General features: G+C 32.9%; 1 protein-coding gene across 1 annotated transcript; it reads left to right on the top strand.

The window, feature by feature from the left end:
- Nucleotides 1-12955: 12955 nt before the first annotated feature.
- On the top strand, nucleotides 12956-15311 carry LOC122196079 (uncharacterized). Its single transcript, XM_052765560.1, has 3 exons — nucleotides 12956-13527; nucleotides 13825-13929; nucleotides 14089-15311. Exons 1-3 carry the CDS (start codon nucleotides 13219-13221, stop codon nucleotides 14158-14160), a joined length of 486 nt encoding a protein of 161 aa, XP_052621520.1. The 5' UTR covers nucleotides 12956-13218; the 3' UTR covers nucleotides 14161-15311.
- Nucleotides 15312-21555: the final 6244 nt, after the last annotated feature.

Raw genomic sequence — 21555 nt, 5'->3', positions numbered from 1 at the left:
CGTAAACACCAAGGCCCAATGCCACTTGAACCGTAAACACCCCCTATATATATGTTCACCCGTAAATCAATTCATTTCTCCACTTTTCAACCGTCAACCACTCCCAAATTGCTCTCAACTACCATCTGTGAACTCTCCCAATCTTCAAAGATTTTACAAAGATCTTCATATTTCCATCATGAACATTCAAGCCCACCTTCAAATCTTTATAATTTCTCAAGATCCAACCGTGAACTCATTTATCTAACCGTAAACCCATTTTTGCCAACCAAAAACACTTTGCAACATTTCCCAAATAATTCCAGTTAATTTTGTAAGTATCCCTTGCATAATCAATTTACTATTTAACTCATTATTTGAATTAATATATTATTAATTTAAATACAACGTTGAATATAATTATTTTTAGGATAACATTATTTGTGCGTACGTTAGTCTAAGGATCATTTCTACGACTCGATATTCAAACTCAAACGCACATACGAGGTGAGTTCATACCCCTACATTTTCAGTGTTTTTAATATTTTTAGAGTGAGGGGGGGGGGGGGGGGGGGGGGAATACAAGTAAAACACAAGGACATTTGTGTTTATTCAAACATTCTTAAATAGTTTTAAAACCTTTGCAATTCTTTCAAACCGAGTATTCGCTACATTTCCTAAAAATATTTCATCTATTTTTAAGGGCTAATGTCATAAAAATTCTCAAGTTTTCAGGGTTTTGTCGGTTTTGCCCAAAGTTGAATTTTATGTTCGTTTTTACCCTAACATTTTCCAAAAAATGTTCGTTTTACCCTTTTACCGGTGATAATAGGTTACCATTATATTCACTTTGCAAAAAAAAAAAAACCCTTAAGTTTATAGTTTTTTATGTTTTTATCCTTAAGTTTATATTTTTTTTACACTTTTACCCTTTGTATTTTTTTCATATTATATGTATTCATGCAGAAAAATTATATTTATATACGAAAAAACTTTAATTAAATATTGTATTTACATTTTTTTAATGTTATTTCTTCATATATATATATATATATATATATATATATATATATATATATATATATATATATATATATATATATATATATATATATATATATGTGTGTGTGTATGTGTGTGTGTGTATGAGTTTTTTTATTGGATAAACCATTTAAGATGTAAAAAACACAAATTAATATGTTTTTAGAACTACAAGTACATATTTTTATGTATTTAAAAATATATATATCAATAAAAAAAACTTGTTGAATCATAAACATGTTTATATAAGTATATACATATATTTATAGAAGTGTAAAAATGTAATTTGATATATGTTTTTTGTAAGTATAAATATATTTTTAGAAATGTAGGTACATATTAATATATAAAAATGTAAAAATATGTATTTATACTTCTAAAAACTATATCTATAAAATACGTATTTATATGTAACGACCAAAAATTTCAACCAAATTAAAACATTTTAATTCATTCAGAAACCATTACGATCATACATCTTGTTTTCAAAATAGTTTAAACATCAGAGTATTCCCCCATAACCAAATCACATAAATCATAAAAACATGAGGAGCGGTACGATCACGCCTTCGCCTTGCCACGATCTCCTGAAGCACCTGAAACAATAAACCACAACTGTAAGCCCGAAAGCTTAGTGAGTTCCCCCAAAGTACCCATATACACATAACATACGCATACAGCAAAGAACAACATACTTCGGGTCCAATCAACCTTCCGGTTGGAATAACCCCCGACCCTCAACCGTCGGGTTGGAATGCCTACATAACTCGAGCCCAATCATCCTACCGGGATGGTATACTCTCGGCCCACAACAATCGGGTTGGAATGCCCAAACACCTATGCGTACAACAATAGCTACTATGGGTCCAATCATCCCTTAGGATGGAATACCCCAGGCCCCTCAACCATCGGGTTGGAATGCCAACATACTATGAGTCCAATCATCCTATTGGGATGGAATACTCCTGGCCCATAACCATCGAGTTGGAATGCCTCACTTCATATACATACAATAACTACTACTATTACTATTACTATGGGTCCAACCATCCTGGGGATGGAATACCCCAGGCCCCTCAACCATCGGGTTGGAATGCCAACATACTACGAGTCCAATCATCCTACCTGGATGGAATACTCCCGGCCCACAACCATCGGGTTGGAATGCCAATCTACACTAGCAGACATGCACACATAATAGGCAACCACATAACGCTCTATAGAACCAACACACTAGGGCCCTATCATCTTACCGGGATGGAATACCCTCTGCTACTACTCAACATACATAACCTGCAGGTAACCTCCTACTAGTGTACATAAGGCAAGACCCACTACCGGTCTATAAATAATCACTACCCAACTACCAGGGCGCTGATCCAACAAAACTAGCCATCATAAAACTATCAATTTCTCTAGGATACTAAGCTAACAAAGCATATTCTCATAACACTATCCTGTCTACCAGGATACTAGCAAGCATATCATCGCATAACATAACAGGCTCTAACAACAATTTAAAGGGTCGGCCTTGGTGCCTTAGACCCTTAAGTACAGTGAGGAAAACTCACCTTGCAACTGCCGGAATCCTGCAACTCTCTGACTGCTGACTCGCCGGGAATCCCAACTATCATATGAAAACCATCACATAAGAAACCATCACAACTTTCTAGACCAAGGGCCCACAACACTCATTAAGTCCATCACCCTCTTATTAGGCCAAGACCCAAAGTCAATCCTCATGCAAAGCCCAATATTGGCCCAATTTACTAAATTGGGCCCACCTTACCAAATGGGCCTAGACTCAAGGTCCATAATAATTATTAGGTCTAAATTACTCCATCCAAAATGCTTAGTCACGGCCCAAGCCCCTCTATCCCAATAACAGACCAATCACTTAAGGCCCAAAATCAAAACCCAACAAATGGAGTACGCGGGGCGTACTCCTCTTGGTACGCTGAGCGTACATTGATGCTCACGGATTGGAGTCGGCACACAGACCCACTACACTGGGTGTACATCCATTTACTCGTTGAACTAAAATCCCACATAAGTCCTTAATGGCTTAAGCTCTTAAGTCCAAACTTCATATCCATAGACCAAATATGCCTAGGATTCATAAAGTCTCAAACTTTATTACTTGGGACGTCCATAAAGCTCTTAACCCAAGGTCTTAATCCATTAAGACCTACTTATATCACACATGAGACAACTACAGCCATTGGGACCTCATTTTTCTCACTCAAGATCTCTCCTAAGGTTTGAAAGGACAACTAATCTCAACCAACTCGCATCATGCATCACTTGGGGCTTTTGGGACAAGAATGGTGTCCAAAACTTCATAACACATAGATCTACACAATATGATTGTCAAGCAAGAGACTTTATACCTCAAAAGAGCTCCAGAAGATGATGCCTTTCCAGATCTACGAGCTCCAGCCACCCCACTCCTTCTTTGACAACTTTTTCTTTCTTCTTCTAGGCTCTCTTTTTCCAAACCAAGCTCTCCAAGGTCAAATATCCACAACAATGGAAGAAGAACGGCTACTTAGGGTTTCTGAGGGTAAGAGGGCAGATATGGAGGCTGGGGTTGGAACCATAATGTTCCTTATATAGTGGTTGACCCTAAAATTAAGGTTTCTGGACACTGGACGTACGTTGGGCATAATTCCAGTACGCTGGGCGTATGTCGAAGGACCCTGCGTTTCATTAATTCCATTACGCTGGGCGTAACTCAGCCTTATGTTGGGCGTACCCACGCGTGTCCCTTGCATGCATGCCCTTACTTTGTCAACTTTTTCCAGCAAGTGCCATAAGTGACAATATCTTCAAAGTGCCATAGCTCCTTTATTCTAAGTCCGTTTCCGACGAACTTTATATCCACGAAAAGGTGGCGAGAAGCCCTACGCTTCTAGCAACACACCCCAACCCGAAACCTCCTCGAATAAAACTCATTGCCCAGAAAGACCGAAACGCCCTTACTCTTGATCTCGGGGAACCATAAATAACTACTCTTAAAACGGGGTTTTACATTATAAGTAGAAAAATATTATTTATCTTTTTAAATGGTATAACCTTGCAAACACACACACACACACAAACAAATATATATATATATATATATATATATATATATATATATATATATATAATATAAATACTATATTTAATTAATCATATTTTCGTATAAATACGATTTTTCTGCATGATTACATATATTATGAAAAAATACTTAGGGTAAAAGTGTAAAAAAAATATAAACTTAAGGGTAAAAATGCAAAAAAAAAAGGGTAAACTTAAGGGTTTTTTTGTGAATTTAGTATAATGGTAACTTGGAAAACCTGTTATCACCGGTAAAAGGGTAAAAATGAACATTTTTTCGAAAATATTAGGGTAAAAACGGATATAAAATTCAACTTTGGGCAAAACGGACAAAACCTTGAAAACTTGAGGGTTTTATGACATTAACCCTTTTTTAATATGTTGAGCATAAGGGTATTTGCTTTCATACAATTGAATTGCAAATGTTTTGATTTCACTACAGAACATTACAGTTAAACTATAATCGGTATAATTTGAGATTCTCTACACTATTTTGCTAAGTACAACACACAAAACAAGAATATGAAATCAAAACTATAATAGGTATAGTTTGGGACTCCCAAACTATACTAAATATAGTTTATTATGATTGTTTTGTAAAGTCTATTTATATAATCATTTGTATAGATACGTAGTAGTTATCTTGTCTGGATGTTTTTAAAAGATTATATCATATAAACTTACATCTAACACAAGTATGAGAAATTGGTATGAAAAAGTCCATTTCTAGCTTTTGCTCCTTTCTAAAGATATTTACCGGTAACTAGTAAAATATAACTTTGTAAAGCTTATTTTTGCCTTTTTGGAGTATTTAACTCAAATTAACTTTATGAGTTTAAAACCATATATCTTTAGTCAAAACTCACAAAATGATGCCATAAACTAGTTAGGACCATTTTTGCTAGAAAAACCCATTTTTTTCATATAATGCTAGATTTTTGAGTTTTCTGTTTGTGTAAATGTTCTAAAAACTAGTAATACTCATATTTCATTCAAATAATACTTATTATTCAACATACGGATGAAACCTGCAAACATTTGTGTTATAAACCAAACCTTACTTGTATCCCCCCCCCCCCCCCGGTAAAACATGAAAATCTAAAAAATATGAGGGTATGAACTCACCTTGAGTGTGGTTGTGGTTAGATAAGGAGGTGATGGTGAAGATCTTCAAGACTAGAGCACTTGAAGGTGGTTGAAGAACTCTTTGAAGGTGGTATTATCCTATGAGTTTTATCACATGATAATGTGTGTAAATGAGATTAATCTAGTATGAAAGTGTATGGAAACACTAGATTAACAAGGAATACTTACCAAAAATCCTCAGAACCAACTTGAAGAATTAATCCTTGTGAGGTTTGTACTTGTTTCTTGAGAGAAAAGTGAAGAAGTTTGAACATGGTGGGGGGTTTGGGGGTTCTCGACCGAAGTTAAAGAGGGGGAGGGTGAAGTTATGTTTGCATTATTATTTGATGGATAAAGGCATTGTTATATGCTGGGTAATACTTCTTATTGGGAACAGATGTATCTATCACGTCACAAGTCAAATCCTTTTTCTTTTCCTTCCAACCGAAAACTCCACTAGCCCACCTAAATCACATGGTGATTCGGTCCAGTGTCATTGAGATCATAGAGTTTTTGGTCCCCAACCGAGAACTCTAAAAGCGAGATCATAGAGTTTTTGGTCCTAAACCGAAAACTCTATCAGCAAGGTATAAACCCAAAATTCATGTCCTAATCAGTTGACTTTCGTTGACTAGTTTGACTTTTGCTGACTTGTTGACATTGATTGACCCAGAACTGCCAGTTGTCACGTTATAAATGTCGACATCTTCCTTATTGTTGAAAGACAAACGAACAAGAAACACTAGTTCCTTTTGTTTTGTTTTGGTTCAGATGGACTATGTATTAAACTAGTTAAACATTACCCTTGTAATTTTTATATTTTATGACATGTCAATAAATCATCCTGTCATTTTATAAGGAAACCTGCTATTTGGGTTTTATTGAAAGATTAATGATAATGTAAGGGTTTTTCCTAATGTAAATCAAAACCAAGCATAAAGAAAAATTGCATGTCCTCGAATGCAAGTCATATGTTCTCAAAATCCATAAGAAAAAACATCCATTGCTTAAAAGCCTCAAACAGTCTATTATCCAAATCCAAAATACAATGGTGGCGACGGTGTTTTCTATGAGAAGGGATCTGGCGACATATTAAAGATTTGGAGGCAATTTCCTAATCACACACACACACAATCATTTGTTCTTGTTCTTGAATCACACACTTTGTTTTTTTTTGGGTTTTCTCATTAACACATACACACACAGAAAACCGATTTTCTAGGTTTGCTCTTCAAGAACAATCGAATTTTTGGGTGAGGGTGGGTGGGTTTTCATTTTTTTTGTATTTTTAAAATTAAAATAAAAAAATAATTTTTTTTTAATTAGAAGGGCATATTTGTCATTTCATATAGGGTATAGACCAAAACTATAAAAAAAAATGACAACCATAGGAACCAAAACTATACAAGTTATCTAAAATTAGACCAACAATACACCATCAAACTTTTTTTTTTGATCAAAGTCATATAATTTTGACAACCAACAATTTTATCAAATTAAAATAATGTAGATTTAAGGGGAATTCAATATTCTTTTCTGTTACTCCATGCTCCATCTTCTTCAATAGTTGAAGCCTTTGTTTTTAGTGGGTTTCCTTTTTATTTTGTCCGACTAAAAAGAGAATTAATTAAAGCAAACACCAAACAGTGCATCACCACCTTGCTAACAAAACAACAAAACAAGGTACGTTTAACCATGGTCGATCCGTTAATTTTGATGGCACTGTGCAAATCGTAATAAATGGGCATATATATATATATATATATATATATATATATATATATATATATATATATATATATATATATATATATATATATATATATAAAAGAGGTGGTAAATTGTCTAAAAAGTAAAGTTTAATTAATTAAAAAAGAACAAATGAATTGAGGGGATAAATATGTATTTCGAAAAACTAATTTTGTAAAGAAATTGGACAGTGTGATAGATTGTAAATTATGAAGCATAAATGAAGGGCTGAAAATGTAACGTGAGTAAAAATCTATTTAAATTAAGCATCAATGGAAGTCAAAAACTATTGTATGGAGGAATCGAACCTAAATGTAAAAAGAAATAGAAAAGGAGGCGCATCATAGAGTGTTCAAACCAGCTGAACCAAATAGATTTTACCTTTAAATAGAATAATATAAATATATTAATTATAAAATATTAAATTAGATAATTTCGCAAAATTCCAGGCCCTATTTTTTCAGTGCCCTGTACGGCTACACACCCTCAGGGTCTGCCTGCATTTAACTGCTTGAAAGTGCAGTCCGTAAGTTAGAGTTCCCTTAACATATCGTAGAATTCGTTTAATTGCTTGAAAGTGATCAATAGTTGGAACATGCAAGAACTAACTAACTTGATTAACAACAAATGACAAGTCTGTACGAGTAATAGTGATGTATTGCAGGGCACCAACTAATGATCGATATGTAGTAGGATCCGAAAATGGAGAGTAAGTGGAGACAAGTGAGTCAGAAGTGGCTAAAGGCATAGAAACTGACTTTGAGTCAAGTAGGTCTGCTCTAAGTAGAATATCATGAGCATACTTGGCTAGTGTCAAAAATAAACCATCATCTGTGTAGGATACTTCAAGACCCAAAAAATAATTCAAAGCTCAAAGATCCTTAACTACAAATTCAGAGTGTAATTTGGAGATGAATTTACGAATGACGCAGGCTGTCCCGAAGAAAATGCATACGTTCTTGAGAGTCGTGTCGATAGGCAACTTGAAGAACATTCCAGACTTCGTGAGCTGTGGTAAGGACTAGGTTTCGTCCATTGCAACTTCGGTGAGAGAATATTGAATGATGAGAAACACTTTCTGATCTGCTTTGAGCTAGGAGGCATACACATGGTTTGGGGTAGAAACACCAGCAGCAACATACATCAGGGTCTGCAGTTTTTGGAGGTGCGACTTGGGTGTCGTTGATGTGGCCCGTTAATTTTGATATGTGAGAAGGGTGAGAAGATGATTGTGCTATAGTAAGTAATTTGTGGGGGGTAGTTTGACAGAGTTTTTTGCAAAAATGGGTTGAAAATAGAAACCCTTTGTAAAAATGGGTTCATTCTTATTTGATTTGCAAAAATGGTTTTTTTTTGTGGCCCCACATAAAAAACAAACGTATTAATATATAATTTTACATTTTGGTCCCTTTAACTTTCATAATAATCCCACAACTTATATATTATTTAATTTTTATATCTTTAATTTTTTAAGTTTATATTTTAATCTTTATTACATATAATATATAAGTTTATTATTCAAATTACATAATCGGAATTTATGTAAATATCAAATATTTCTTTTATATATATATATATATATATATATATATATATATTATGTCAAATTATTTGTAGAAAAAAAACAAAAGTCATTGAATTGTCATTATTTATCTGGAAAGTAGATGTCTTAATTGTCACTATCTACATATAAAAGTAAAAGTATGAATTGTCACGTTCATCTGAAAATAAGTAAGTAAAAATTAAAAAAATAATTATAACTTTGTTTACCTTTAATTCATTTTCTGATGTATATATTGAATTCATCAGTTTAGTTTCCATCATCATTTTCATAAACCATAGTTCTCACAAATTTGAAATCCCAGCTTTTCTTCTTTAATTCTTCAGTCGCGTTTGTGACTTCATACACGAATTTTTCTTCGCAACTAAATTGTAAGGTACATAATCTTGTCTAAATTTCAAATATCTAACGTGAAACATTATATATAATACAATAATTTATATATTTTATCTTATTGTTTATTTTGCAATTACAAATAATGTGGCCTGCGAATACTAGTCTTGTAGATCTTCTTAACAATTATGGAGTATCACAGCCAGTTAAACCTATTGATTTTGTCACCAACCCCTCTGAGGTACAATTTTATTTACCTAATGGTGCTAGATGTGAGAAAGATAATGACTTTGGATTTGATGAACCCAACTCCCAATTTAGTGAAGATAGTGTTAGTGAATCATTAAGTGATGTTGGGGATGAGTCTGACGATAATGTCAATGAAACTCCGATTGTGAGTAACCATCCAGTTATGAACTTTATGAATGATATTGGAGACGAAGGAGACGATGACATAGTAGATATTCAAGACAAAATTCATTTAGATTTTTGGAATGAATCTGAAAACAAAATAAGGTTAGGAATGTTGTTTGAAAATAAGGATCAGGTAAAAAAAGGCAGTAAGACTTTGGTTGATCAAGCAAAATAGAGAGTTTAAGGTATGTGAAAGTAAAAGTAGTTTTTGGATAGCAAAGTGTAAAAGTCTTGGCGGTGAAGAAGGAAGTTCTAATACTGACCCATATACACTGAAGTGTGCATTATATGTTCGTGCAATGAAAAAGAAAAATCATCATATGTGGAAGATCACACGTTAGGTGGATGCATATAATTGTTTTGGATCTTGTAGAGGCAATGACAACAGAAGTCTAAACTCTACAACTTTAGCCTTCTATATCATCCACTCAATTGAAAAAGATATTGCTTATCCGGTGAAACATATACAGGCAGATATTAAAAATATTCTAAATGTTGATGTTTCTTATTGGAAGGCATGGCATGGTACGAGGAAAGCCATAGAGAACATTTATGGAGCTTAGGAAAGTAACTTTGCAAAGTTACCCAAGTACATTGCAACTTTGCAAACTTCAAATCCTAATACTGTCGTGAAATGGTTTCATAATCCAAATGGCTCATCACATGTGGCAACATTTAAGTATATTTTTTTCGGCTTTTGGACCTGCAATTAATGCATTTCATCTATGCCGACCTATTATTTCCATTGATGCTTGTCATTTGAGAGGTTCGTAAAAGGGTAAAATGCTTATTGTTGTTACAAAAGATGCCAACAATAATATATTACTAGTTTCTTATGCCATTGTTGATGAGGAAACTACACACAGTTGGAGTTGGTTTTTGTATCAGTTCAGACATTTTGTTGCTCAAGACAGACAATTGTCTGTTATTTTAGACTGGCATCAAGGAATAATTCACGCAATGGAAAATCTAGAGGAATGGAAAGAGCCAGTGGGATACCATCGATTTTGTCTTCGACACATCAAAAGCAATCTCATGAAAAAGTACAAGAGCGTGAGGCTTAAATCATTTTGTTGGGATATTGGAAGCACCACACAAAAAAGAAAGTTTGTGAAGTATAAGAAACAAATCAAAGCAATCAATCTTGAAGCCTGGCAGTATTTAGACCAAATTGATAAAAGTCAATGGTATCTTTTTTATGATGAAAATCATCGATGAGGGTCGTTAACGACAAATATATCCGAGAGTATGAATAATGCGCTACGAGGAGCAAGACAACTACCTTTTAGGGCGTGTATTGATCTTACATTCAATAGAACTGTGTAACATTTTAGAAAACATAGTGATGCTGCAATGAATTGCAATACACCTCTACCGTCACGTATGTGGCCTCTCTTTCGTAAACGTGACACTTCTGCACAAAGTCATACTTTAACTGAGTTCAACTATAATGAAGGTGTCTATAGACTTGTCACCAAGTTACTAGTAAATGAAAATGGAGGAAATACCCACACTGTCAGTTATTATCAACATACATGCACATGTGGTAAGTGGCAGATGGAAAGATTCCCTTGTTCACATGCTCTTGCAGTTTGTCGTTTTAGAGGGGATAACCATTTTTCCATTATCAATCATGTTTACACAACTATGACGTACAAGCAACAATATAATGACGGGTTTTCACTACTTTCTCATGTTGATTATTGGTTAGAGGCTAATTAGAGTATTCAAGCAGATAACTCAAAATGTGTTGTCGGTCGAGGTCGGAGGCGTGCAAATCGATTTCGTAACGAGATGGATGTTCACCATCATGCTGAACCTTGTAAATGTGGACTATGCCATCAATCTGGTCATAATAGGAGAAAATTTTCAAATTCTCAACCAAGATTCAATGCGATGTGAACCATGTAACTTTTATTATTCTTGTAATTTTATGTTTAATTTAGTTGTTAGTTCATGTTTAATTTCTTTTGTAGTTGTGTCTTTAATTATCTTGTAATTTCATAATTTCATAACATGTAATATATTCGATATTGGTATCAATTAGAATGTGTTTATTAAAACTTTCTAATGGTGTAAATCGCAATAACTTAATAGACATATTTCACTTGTATGTTTTTAATATATACAAATTTACATTTGTTGTAAAAAAGCTTAAAAAATAAATTTTTTATTAAAAAAAATATAAAATAAATATAACACATAAGTTATAGGGTTATTATGAAAGTTGAAGAGCCCAAAATGTAAATTTACATATTAATATGTTGATTTTTATGTGGGAACACAAAAAAGAAACCCATTTTTGAAAATGAAATAAAAATCAACCCATTTTTACAAAAGGTTTCTATTTTCAACCCAATTTTGCAAAAAACTCTAGTTTGACATTGATCATGTGGAGAATGGTGTAAAGAGAAAGAGAAGAATGGAAGATGAGTTGACACCGGTCATGGTGAGAAAAGAAGACCTAATCTGATACCATATAAGGCTTATAATGTTCACATTAAGAGATTTCTTTGTATTCAATACTATATATTACTATACTAGTTTATAACCCGTGGTAACCACGGTTACAAAATTAATTAAACTTTCTAAATAAAAACTCAAAACTATTAATTAATAATTTTAAATAACTGATTAAATAAAATATATTTTTTAGTTATATATAAAATTATAATCGTTGATTCATATAAATACGTAAAATATATCATATTATAATTTGTATAAATTTTATTTTATTATAATTGGTATAAATTTTATTTTATTTTAATTCTAATATTATTAATTTAATGTAATTAAAATGTGATTTAAATTTTGGAATTTGAAATTTGAAATGAAGAATTAATAGATTGACAAGTGTTATGATATTAATTACAAATGTCAATAGATTGACAAGTGTCATGATATTAATTACAATGTCTAATATGGTGACACATGACAAAAGAGCTACTCTTTTATTAGAATAACTAGTTGTGAGACCCATGTGATACATGGGTTTATTCAATAAAATAAACACCTATGAAAATCTAAAAGTTTAGTAAATTTGAATTTATAAAAAAAATTATTTAATTGTTAAAGTTGAAGTATTTATTTATCATTTAAATTTATAAAAATAATTTAAATAAATAAACAATTAAAATAATTGGATTCAATTTAAAAGTATAGAAATTATAAGGAAAGTTCTATTAATGAATTGGATATGCATTTATTATACATTTATTACATTTAATTTAAATATTATATGAAATTTTATAAAACGAAAAAAAACCACAAAATAACATGTGGATATTATTTAATCCACAAAATGACATGTGTCATAATGCATTAGAAGATGACATGTGGCAAAATCATATTTATTTATTAGGGTAGAAGATATAATACATAAGGTACAAAGATAACATAACTTCTAAAATAATGAGAGACTAAATAAATACAACAAATAATTATGATTTATTTCTAATAAGGTATCATTATTTAGAAATAGTGAATATATCTTTTAACATTTAGTTTGATTGATTTGACTAACATTGTAAATGGTTTACAATGGTGCCTATAGAATCCCCTCTATGTCAGTATGTCTTCATCTTCTTCGACCGTTGAAGCTTTTGTTTTTAGTGGGTTTCGTTTTTGTTTTGTCGGACTAAAAAAACAATTAATAAAAGCAAACACCAAGCAGTGCAGCATCACATTGGTAACAAAACAACAAAACAGGGTACGTTCATGACGCTTGCATACAAAACTCAAAAGATTTCTGGGCTCAACACCCCACTAATCACTCTCACACTCACCTGCTTCGACTTCATTTCTTAGCCAACAAGTTTCCTCAAATATATAATATAATTATAAACCCACGTCAAAATTCTCATATTAACTTCACTTATCTTGTGCGAACATTGTCGTCTTTCAGAGTTGAGGCCATGAGGCAAAACAGGAAACAGAGCATTGTGAACTATGGGTACGAACCCTCTGCAGACGAAGACGATGGTAGTTATGAGAAATCGGAAACTGAAAGAGCGGTTCCGGTGGAGATTTTTCGTCGGAGAAACAGGAAAAAACGCCGATTGAAAAAAAATGGCTGTAATTTACAGGATCCGTTAGTAGTATGTGGTGGCGATATCATGTTAATGATATTGAGCTTTCTCGACGCACACAGTGTGGCTTCATCACTTGTTGTTTCTTGTAGATGGCGTAGAGTCGCTTGCAGTGATTCCATTTGGTCTGAAAAGGTAGACACACACACACACTCGTTGTTCTTTACTATCTATTTTCTTTTTTGTTTCTTAAAATGTTACATTTGTTTGCTTTTTTTTTGTCCATATGATGATTTTGGTAATGGTTGGTTGGTTTTGTTTATAAAGAGCTCCATAAATAGTGGTAGTCATCACTCATGTCACATAAGGAGAGCTTTTTGTGTATACGACTTGTTTGATGCATGTTCATCATCATAGGTACTTAGGTAGGGTAGGAATTGAATCAAAGATTGCGTAAATGACCTAATTGCCCTCTACTTTCTTTGTTTATAGATCAAAGAGCTATGGGCTGACAAAGCTCATCTACCTCGTTTTGCCCAAGTTGAGGGGTTGTCAAAGTTGTCTGCTTACACCTTATCCATTCAAGATGGCAAACGGGTAAGTCTCTAAGTATATGTGGTCGTAGGCTTGTAGCATTAAAGAAGTGAGAATCAGGTCTTAGGTTCTGGTCTGTGTGGATATGACACATACCCTTCTATTTTTTTTAGATATTATATTGACAACGTTTGTTCTCTCTTGGCTTGTGTTCTTTATTAGAGTCGAATCTTGAAGGAAGATCTGTGGGATCATGTTTGGGAGTTTCACTTTAAAGAGGCACGTGTTTTTTAATTCTGATGTTTCTTTATTAAAATGACTAAATGCAAGAAATAGCAACACAATTATATTTGTATCTTTATAATTTTATTTGTATGTTGAGATATGTAGGTAATAACGTTGTATTATCAATTTCTTTTTTCTGATTAAAACATTTTACTTTGAACAATCTACCGGTTATAGCAAATGAAAATTACTTTGTAAATTATCGTTAGATGATATTGATATAATTCGCTATATTTTTCAAAGTACAATGCTTTACAAAAATGAACATAGGATGCTATAACAAAAAGAAAATGCAAGTTGGATGCTATAATAAAGGGCTAAAAACAAGAAATAACAATGTACTTCCTCTTCCTAGGTTCATTTCTTTTATTGTAATTTCGTTTTTTTATTATTAAGGCATTGTACTTTGAAAAAACCTCCAAATTAAATGGTTTTACTTCCATCTTTAGTTTTTATTAAAGAATTATACTTTAAAAAATATACCCAATTATACCACTTTGTAGTCTAGTCGGATAATAATATATAACCCTAAGATTTCCTCCATTATTCCAAAATCATATAATTTTATTGTTCGATTTGATTCAGAGTGTCCCAGAATACTGGCGGAATTTGGATCCATATTGGAGAGGAACAGGGCCACCGATGCATCGCTACTTCCATTAAGATGGAAGCCAAACTGCTGATGTTGATGATAAGGTATGGGGAGGCCATGAATGCTGTTACTCCATTGTTACAAGCTTCTTAGCAGATGGAAGAATTCGGGAACATTATGTAAGAATCAACAGTTGGCCACAACTTTCTATATCGAGGAGGCATGATTGGGGTTGGGAAATGTCAAATGGCCTCTATTTATACTCGAGTGTTCCCGATACCTATAAGCCAGGTGGCACTAGTCCCTATCTTCCTGTTCATTAATTAATTTGTGTTTCTTGTTTTGTTTACCAAGTTTGTTTGGTTATAGGTTTTGAATATTTTAGATTGATTTTGCTAGTTTTTTTTTTGCGTTCAATATGTGTGTATTTGGTTTTTGGAAATTGCAATGACTTTTTTATTTTTTGTGGAAGATTTCAAGTTGAAAATTACATATTCGCCCATTACCGTTGATTTAGAAGATGTATTTGCTGATCTTTATTGATGGCAATTTTAAGTATTTGAGTAACATAAAGATTTTACTTGAACTATGTGCATGGTAGATGTTACAATACGATTTTACATGTCATATGTTTCATTTTATTGATTAGTAACTATAACTTGTCTTCATGCCATGCCATCATAATTCAATTCAAATCAACAGTTACTTGTTAATTACTATGATTCAGAGTACTGTATAACAAGAAGAAATTAAAGTTAGATAGCTATTTCTTGCATTTAGCCATAGGTTTAATTTCAAAATTAAATTATTATTTATCGAAATGTTCAAGTATAAACAAGTTAAATAGAAGATCATGTCTATGTGCTTCTTTCTTTTGTGGTTACCTTTTATTTTTATGTAGATACTAGAAAGATATGTACTAGAATAAAGTTATATAATTTTATTTTTTGCGTTCACATTTTGAAAATAATAAGACACCAACTATAAAATAATAACACTTACATTAAGTTGATATATAAATTTGTATTCAATTTGAACCATATTATAAAATATACATCTATCAACATCATATCATTCAATATCATTTATCTAGTGCTTTTATTTAAATAAAACTAAACATAATTTTTGATTTAGTATTATAGTTTGGCCTTATGATCGATTAATTTAGAAATTTATCTATTGTTTTTTTTTATTTTTTTGTTTTGTTTTTTTGTTTTATTGTTTTTTTGTTTTGTTTTTTTGTTTTTTATAACTTTTATCATTATGGTTAATTGATACATGAAACATTGTTTATAAGTTAATGCAATGTAATTTTCATGTTAATTAATTAAAAATCACTTATTTGGAAAAAAAATGAATTATAATAAAAATTGTTTTTTAATATTTTTTATTTAATTTGACTTGTTGTTCTATATTTACAATATTTTCACCTAATGGATTTAATATAATATTTATATTAACAAATAAGTGTAGTATAATCAATGTTCTAAAAAGCTCGTCATGACTACTAGGCTTGTATTTGTCGTCAAACTTTGACAAAATGTCGCATTAAGTCAAACATATATATATATATATATATATATATATATATATATATATATATATATATATATATATATATATATAATTATCATTTATATACAAAACTGCCCTTAAGTTACGATTTACAAACGACGTAGCTCGCCGTGCCTCAAAAAATCTTAAGGCTTGACATTGCCGCCAAGTCATGCCTTTCGTTATTTAGAACATTGATTATAATGATTATAAGTCTACCAATAATCAAGTAATATTTTTTCTATTTAATAATATATATTTCAAATTAAAAGCATAATTATATTAAGTTGGAAATTGAAAAATCAGGGTTTAAATGTATACGGTGATAGAAGAATCTATAAACCAAGGTGTAATGTCTTTACTTGTTTTGTTGACACACATTGCATTACTTCTCCCTTGGGATTTTAATAATCATACTCATTAAGGGGGAGTGTCTGTTGAAGTGGAAAGTTCCACCGAGCTTCCATATATGTCTAAATGGTAATCATGCTTTAGATTTTAGGAAAAAAATAAAGGAATCTATGAACCAAGGTGTAACAGTATTGTCAAACTCTGGTAGAATTTATTTATTTCTTTTTTCTTGGGCTTGGAAGGGAAGAAAAAGGCATTTTTACCCTTGGCTTTATATTATCTGTTCAACAAATAGGGCACATCGACGCAGGAAAATCATTTAACTTCATCTTCTTCTTTTCTGCCTACATTTTTTCTTGCGACTTCAATTCTGTTTTTTAGGTTGCTTATTTTTTTACACACATTGTTGTTTTGATTGATTACGTTCCTAATTACACTGGCTTCATTGCATGATTAGAAGCCTTCCTGAATCATTATTGTTTATTTTTGCATTTGATTAGTCATATGTTTCAATGTCACAAGGCATTAAAAAGGTCTAATTTTTTTAAGCCTCACATAACAACTTTAATTGTTTGTTTCAAACTAGTAGCAGTTCCAAGAATGACATCTCTAATTTTCCACGGTTTGGAAAGACTTTTTATTTATTTATGTTTATTAAAAATCAGAGTGATCTTTATAAATGTGGAATTTGTCTCATAAAAAATATTTCCAAAGAAAACATTTTTCATTGATTATTAAAACTTGGGATGTCATAACTTATACAAAACGTAAACATAAATTTAAACGTAATCATTACAGACCTTACATTATCTTATTGTACTAATGGCCTAAACTCGTCAAAACTCTCAGTAGATTGTACCTTTGTACCGCTACCTGTGATACAAAGTAAACTGAGTGGGTCAGGTTGGGAACCATATGAGCACATAGGGTTTTCAACCCACAATGATATTATTTATTTTTTTAACAAACAATTAACTCGATTACCCATTCTAGTTATTCTTACTCACTGAATCAAAAATGCTAAACTCAAAAGACCTACCCGAAGGATCTATGTGAGTAGACATTACTACTTCAGGGATTCCGTAGTAATGTGTGTCAATAAGGCAACCCTAAGGCGGATAGAGTACCCGAATAAACAACTTGTTGGATAAGGTGTCTAACTCCATAACTATATTTGAGATGTACTTTACCCAAACCGGCATGGTCCATTTGGGTTGCACTTCACCCGAACAATTTATATGGATAATCTTTTGAGAATAGTATAAGTTTTGATTTATTAATATATTATAAGTTCTAATATATTAATATGAAATCATATTATTTAATTAGTCTTGATCTAAAATTAATTTAGAATTAATTTAGTGATCAAAAGTGTGACTAATTAAATATGGACACTTGTATTTATATAGTGTGGGCTAATGCTTATTTAAAATGGGCTAAGCTTGGATGGTGAGTCCATGGATAGTCCATGGAGCTTTAACCCATGGATCTCATGGAAATGAAAGGACATGGGTGTTAGGGTTTACATGGATCTAACCCTAATCAACCACACTATATAAATGAGTCCTTGGCACTTGAAATGGCACTAGTTTTTGTGTGAGAGAAAGGGTGGGCCGATTTCAAGAAGTGTTCTACTATTCTCTCAAGTTTCCAAGGTTTGTGGTGATTTGTGACTTCCATTTGAGGCATTCACATTATTGGTGCTAGGCTCTCAAACTCCAAACAATCAACCACTACTAAAAGGTATGTAACTCTACTAGCTTATTAAGTTTCAAAGTTCCCCATGCCATGCTAGTTAGGTTAAGAACCTTGGAAAAGCAAATTTGCATGTATCTTAGTAAAACATAGATCCAAGGTTTCTATGGTTGCATGTACACCTTAGGAGTGTTAGAATGCTCAAAACCCTTCAGTGGTATCAAAGCTTAGGCTTGATTTCTTGATACTTGAATGCAAATTGTTGAAAAAACTCAAGTTTTCTGCATTCTGCAGCATGAACTCGCCGAATCCATGGGGGGACTCGACAAGTCCATGTAGTAATTCATCCTACTCGTCGAGTAGGTTCCTACACTCGACGAGTAGGAGCCCCAGAATGCAAATTTTTAAGTTTTGCTGCTGGAAATGGACTAGAAACATTACCCTAAACTGTTTTGGTCTTATAAAACTTGTTTCAGATGGTGTAATGGTTATGCTAATCCATTTTCAATAGATATTATCAATATTTCAAGTTTTGTATGGTTATTTATGATTCTTGAAATTGTTGTTATGAATGTTCATGAACATATGAGTTTAGAAGATCATAGGAATTATTTGCAACTTGCTTGGTAGTTTAATTCTTGATCTTGATGTGTTTTAATGGAATCCATAATTTGTCCTCAAGTTATGGATTACCAAAAGTCACTCTTTTAAAGTCCATTAAAGAAACACATAGGTTACATAAAATGAAAAGTCTCTTATTTTAATAAACCATTAACTCATAAGTTATGAAAGATGAAAAGTTTTGAAAGTTACAAAACTTGCTCTGAAGTTTTGGAACATGTAAAGTCTCATACACTTTGATAAAACTTTAGTTCCAACCCCTAGAATTTTAAAAGTTAAAATTCAACCCTTATACTTTATAATATTATAAGCTAATAATATATATATATATATATATATATATATATATATATATATATATATATATATAAGAACAATTCGTTTTACCGTTAGTAGGCCTCATTCACGAAGCCGGTCTATAAGGGGGTATAAGGTTGTTGCCTATAAAATAGAAACTTAATGGGTGTCCACTCTCACCCACCGCTTCCTTGACCGGTGGAGGGTCGTTAGCCGAACAGGTTACTTTAGGAAAATGTGAATAAGGTGCTAAATGTTTTTATAAATTCCCAATCTTAGTTACTTTAGGAAAATGTGAATAAGGTGCTAACCAATGAAATTACACTTTGCACTTTGCGTAAGTCGTTAGTGGAGTGTGTGTGGTTAACCAGCACACTAACCTGGACTTAACAAGGTACGAAAAGGGTGGCTTAAGGTTTATCATAGGTCGGTGGAGCGTGCATGGTTAACCGGCACATCGAATGAGTGATAAACATTAAGAGTACCAAGTAATTTGCATGGTTACTTCACACCTTGTTTAGTGATCCTCGGCATCCCAGTCACAAAACCTGAAGGGCACACTCGAGATTGAAACATGCCATTGAAAAGTTCAATGAATCTCAAAGAATCTAGGATTTTCAAAACCAATTAAAAGCTAATAATTTATTTCATTTTTCATGGTGGAAATTGGTGAATCGTCATTCACCTACCTTCAAATATTTTATAACTTGGATTACGGCATCCCTCTTCTAAGTTATGAAATATTGTGTTGGGTCTTAGCCTTAATATTACATTTGGGTGTCTTATTAAGGACTATCTTTATATCTAATCTAAACTTGTCTTTCTTCCTTTTCAGATGTCTTCCAACAATTTTGCTTCTGGCTCAAACCCTACCGGCTCCTTCTCTCTCATGCACCTTTGTGGGAGATTCATCTTTGATGGATCCAACTTTATGGATTGGATCAGGAACATCAGGATGGTCACTCGGTATGAGGACAAGGAATATGTCCCCGGCAAGGAGCTTAAGGAACTTGAGTCGTCTGCTACTCCTGAGGAGATCGCTGAATACTAGGAACATGAGATAGATGCTACCAAAGTGGCATGTATCATGTTGGCCATAATGACAGTTGAGCTCCAAAAGTCCTATGAGGACTACTACCCTTTTGAGATGCACCAGGACTTGATGGACCGCTACCATCAGAGTGCTCGTCAAGAGCAGTATGAAACCATCTCCTCCATGATAACAACCCGGATAAAGGATGGTGAACCCATCACGGGCCACATGCAAAAACTGCAAAGGTATGTGCACCGTTTGCTGAAACCGAATGTGAACTTCCCCGAGGAGTTGGCAATTGACATCATTTTGCACTCCCTACCTTCGTGTTATGATCAATTCCGTATGACATACCACATGAACAAGGAAGAAGTTAGACTTAGCAAACATCAAGTACTTTTGAAGACCGCAAAAATTGGTCTTAAAGGTAAGTCGGTTGTTACTACTCCTACTCCTACCGCGGCCCCTGTCTTGGCGATCGGGCAAGGTAAAGGAAATAAGAGAAATAGCCCTTCTAAGGGTACCAAGGGAAAGTCCCTTGATGGATCCTCTTCAAGTGGAACCAAGAAAGGTTTCATCACTCTTTCTGCCAACCCTAAAGAGGTTGAATGCTTCTATTGCCATGAAAAGTCGCACTGGAAGCGAAACTACCCAAAGTACCTGCAAGATGTTAAGGATGGGAAAGTTAAACCCAACCATGCAGGTATTTGCACTATATTGTCTAGTAACTCAACCCATTCTAATTCTTGGGTCCTTCATACAGTTTGTGGTATTCACATATGTACTGATTTGCAGTGACTAAGAAGAAGTGAGAATGTGGAGCATGGGAAGATAAACTTGATCATGGGGAATACGAAAGCTTCACCTGTCACCAAGATTGGAGTTTATTCTTTGTTGCTAAGTAGTGGGTTAGTGTTAGATTTGAATAAGTGTTGTTACTTGTCTGAAATGGCGAGAAATATTATTTCCTTTCATGGTTTTTACAAAAAAGGTTTTACCTTTTCAATTGATAATGAATGTGGTGGTATTAATGCTTTCTTTAATAATGTTCTTTATTTTAAAGCATTACCTTGTGATGGTGTGTATGAAACTGTGTCGGTTGTTGATAACCTAGGAAATAATGTATTGTGTATCGATTCTTCCACTAGCTTGGATAAAGCATCATTATGGCATTGTCGTTTTGGACATGTAAGCAAGAAACTAATAGGCCAACTCCAAAAAGATGGAGTCTTGGAGTCATGTGACCTAAAATCAGATGATA

This window comes from Lactuca sativa, chromosome 1 (assembly GCF_002870075.4).
Source record: "Lactuca sativa cultivar Salinas chromosome 1, Lsat_Salinas_v11, whole genome shotgun sequence".
NCBI lineage: Eukaryota > Viridiplantae > Streptophyta > Magnoliopsida > Asterales > Asteraceae > Lactuca > Lactuca sativa.
The sequence above is the reverse complement of the archived record's forward strand: the minus strand, read 5'-3'. Positions and strand labels throughout refer to the sequence as shown.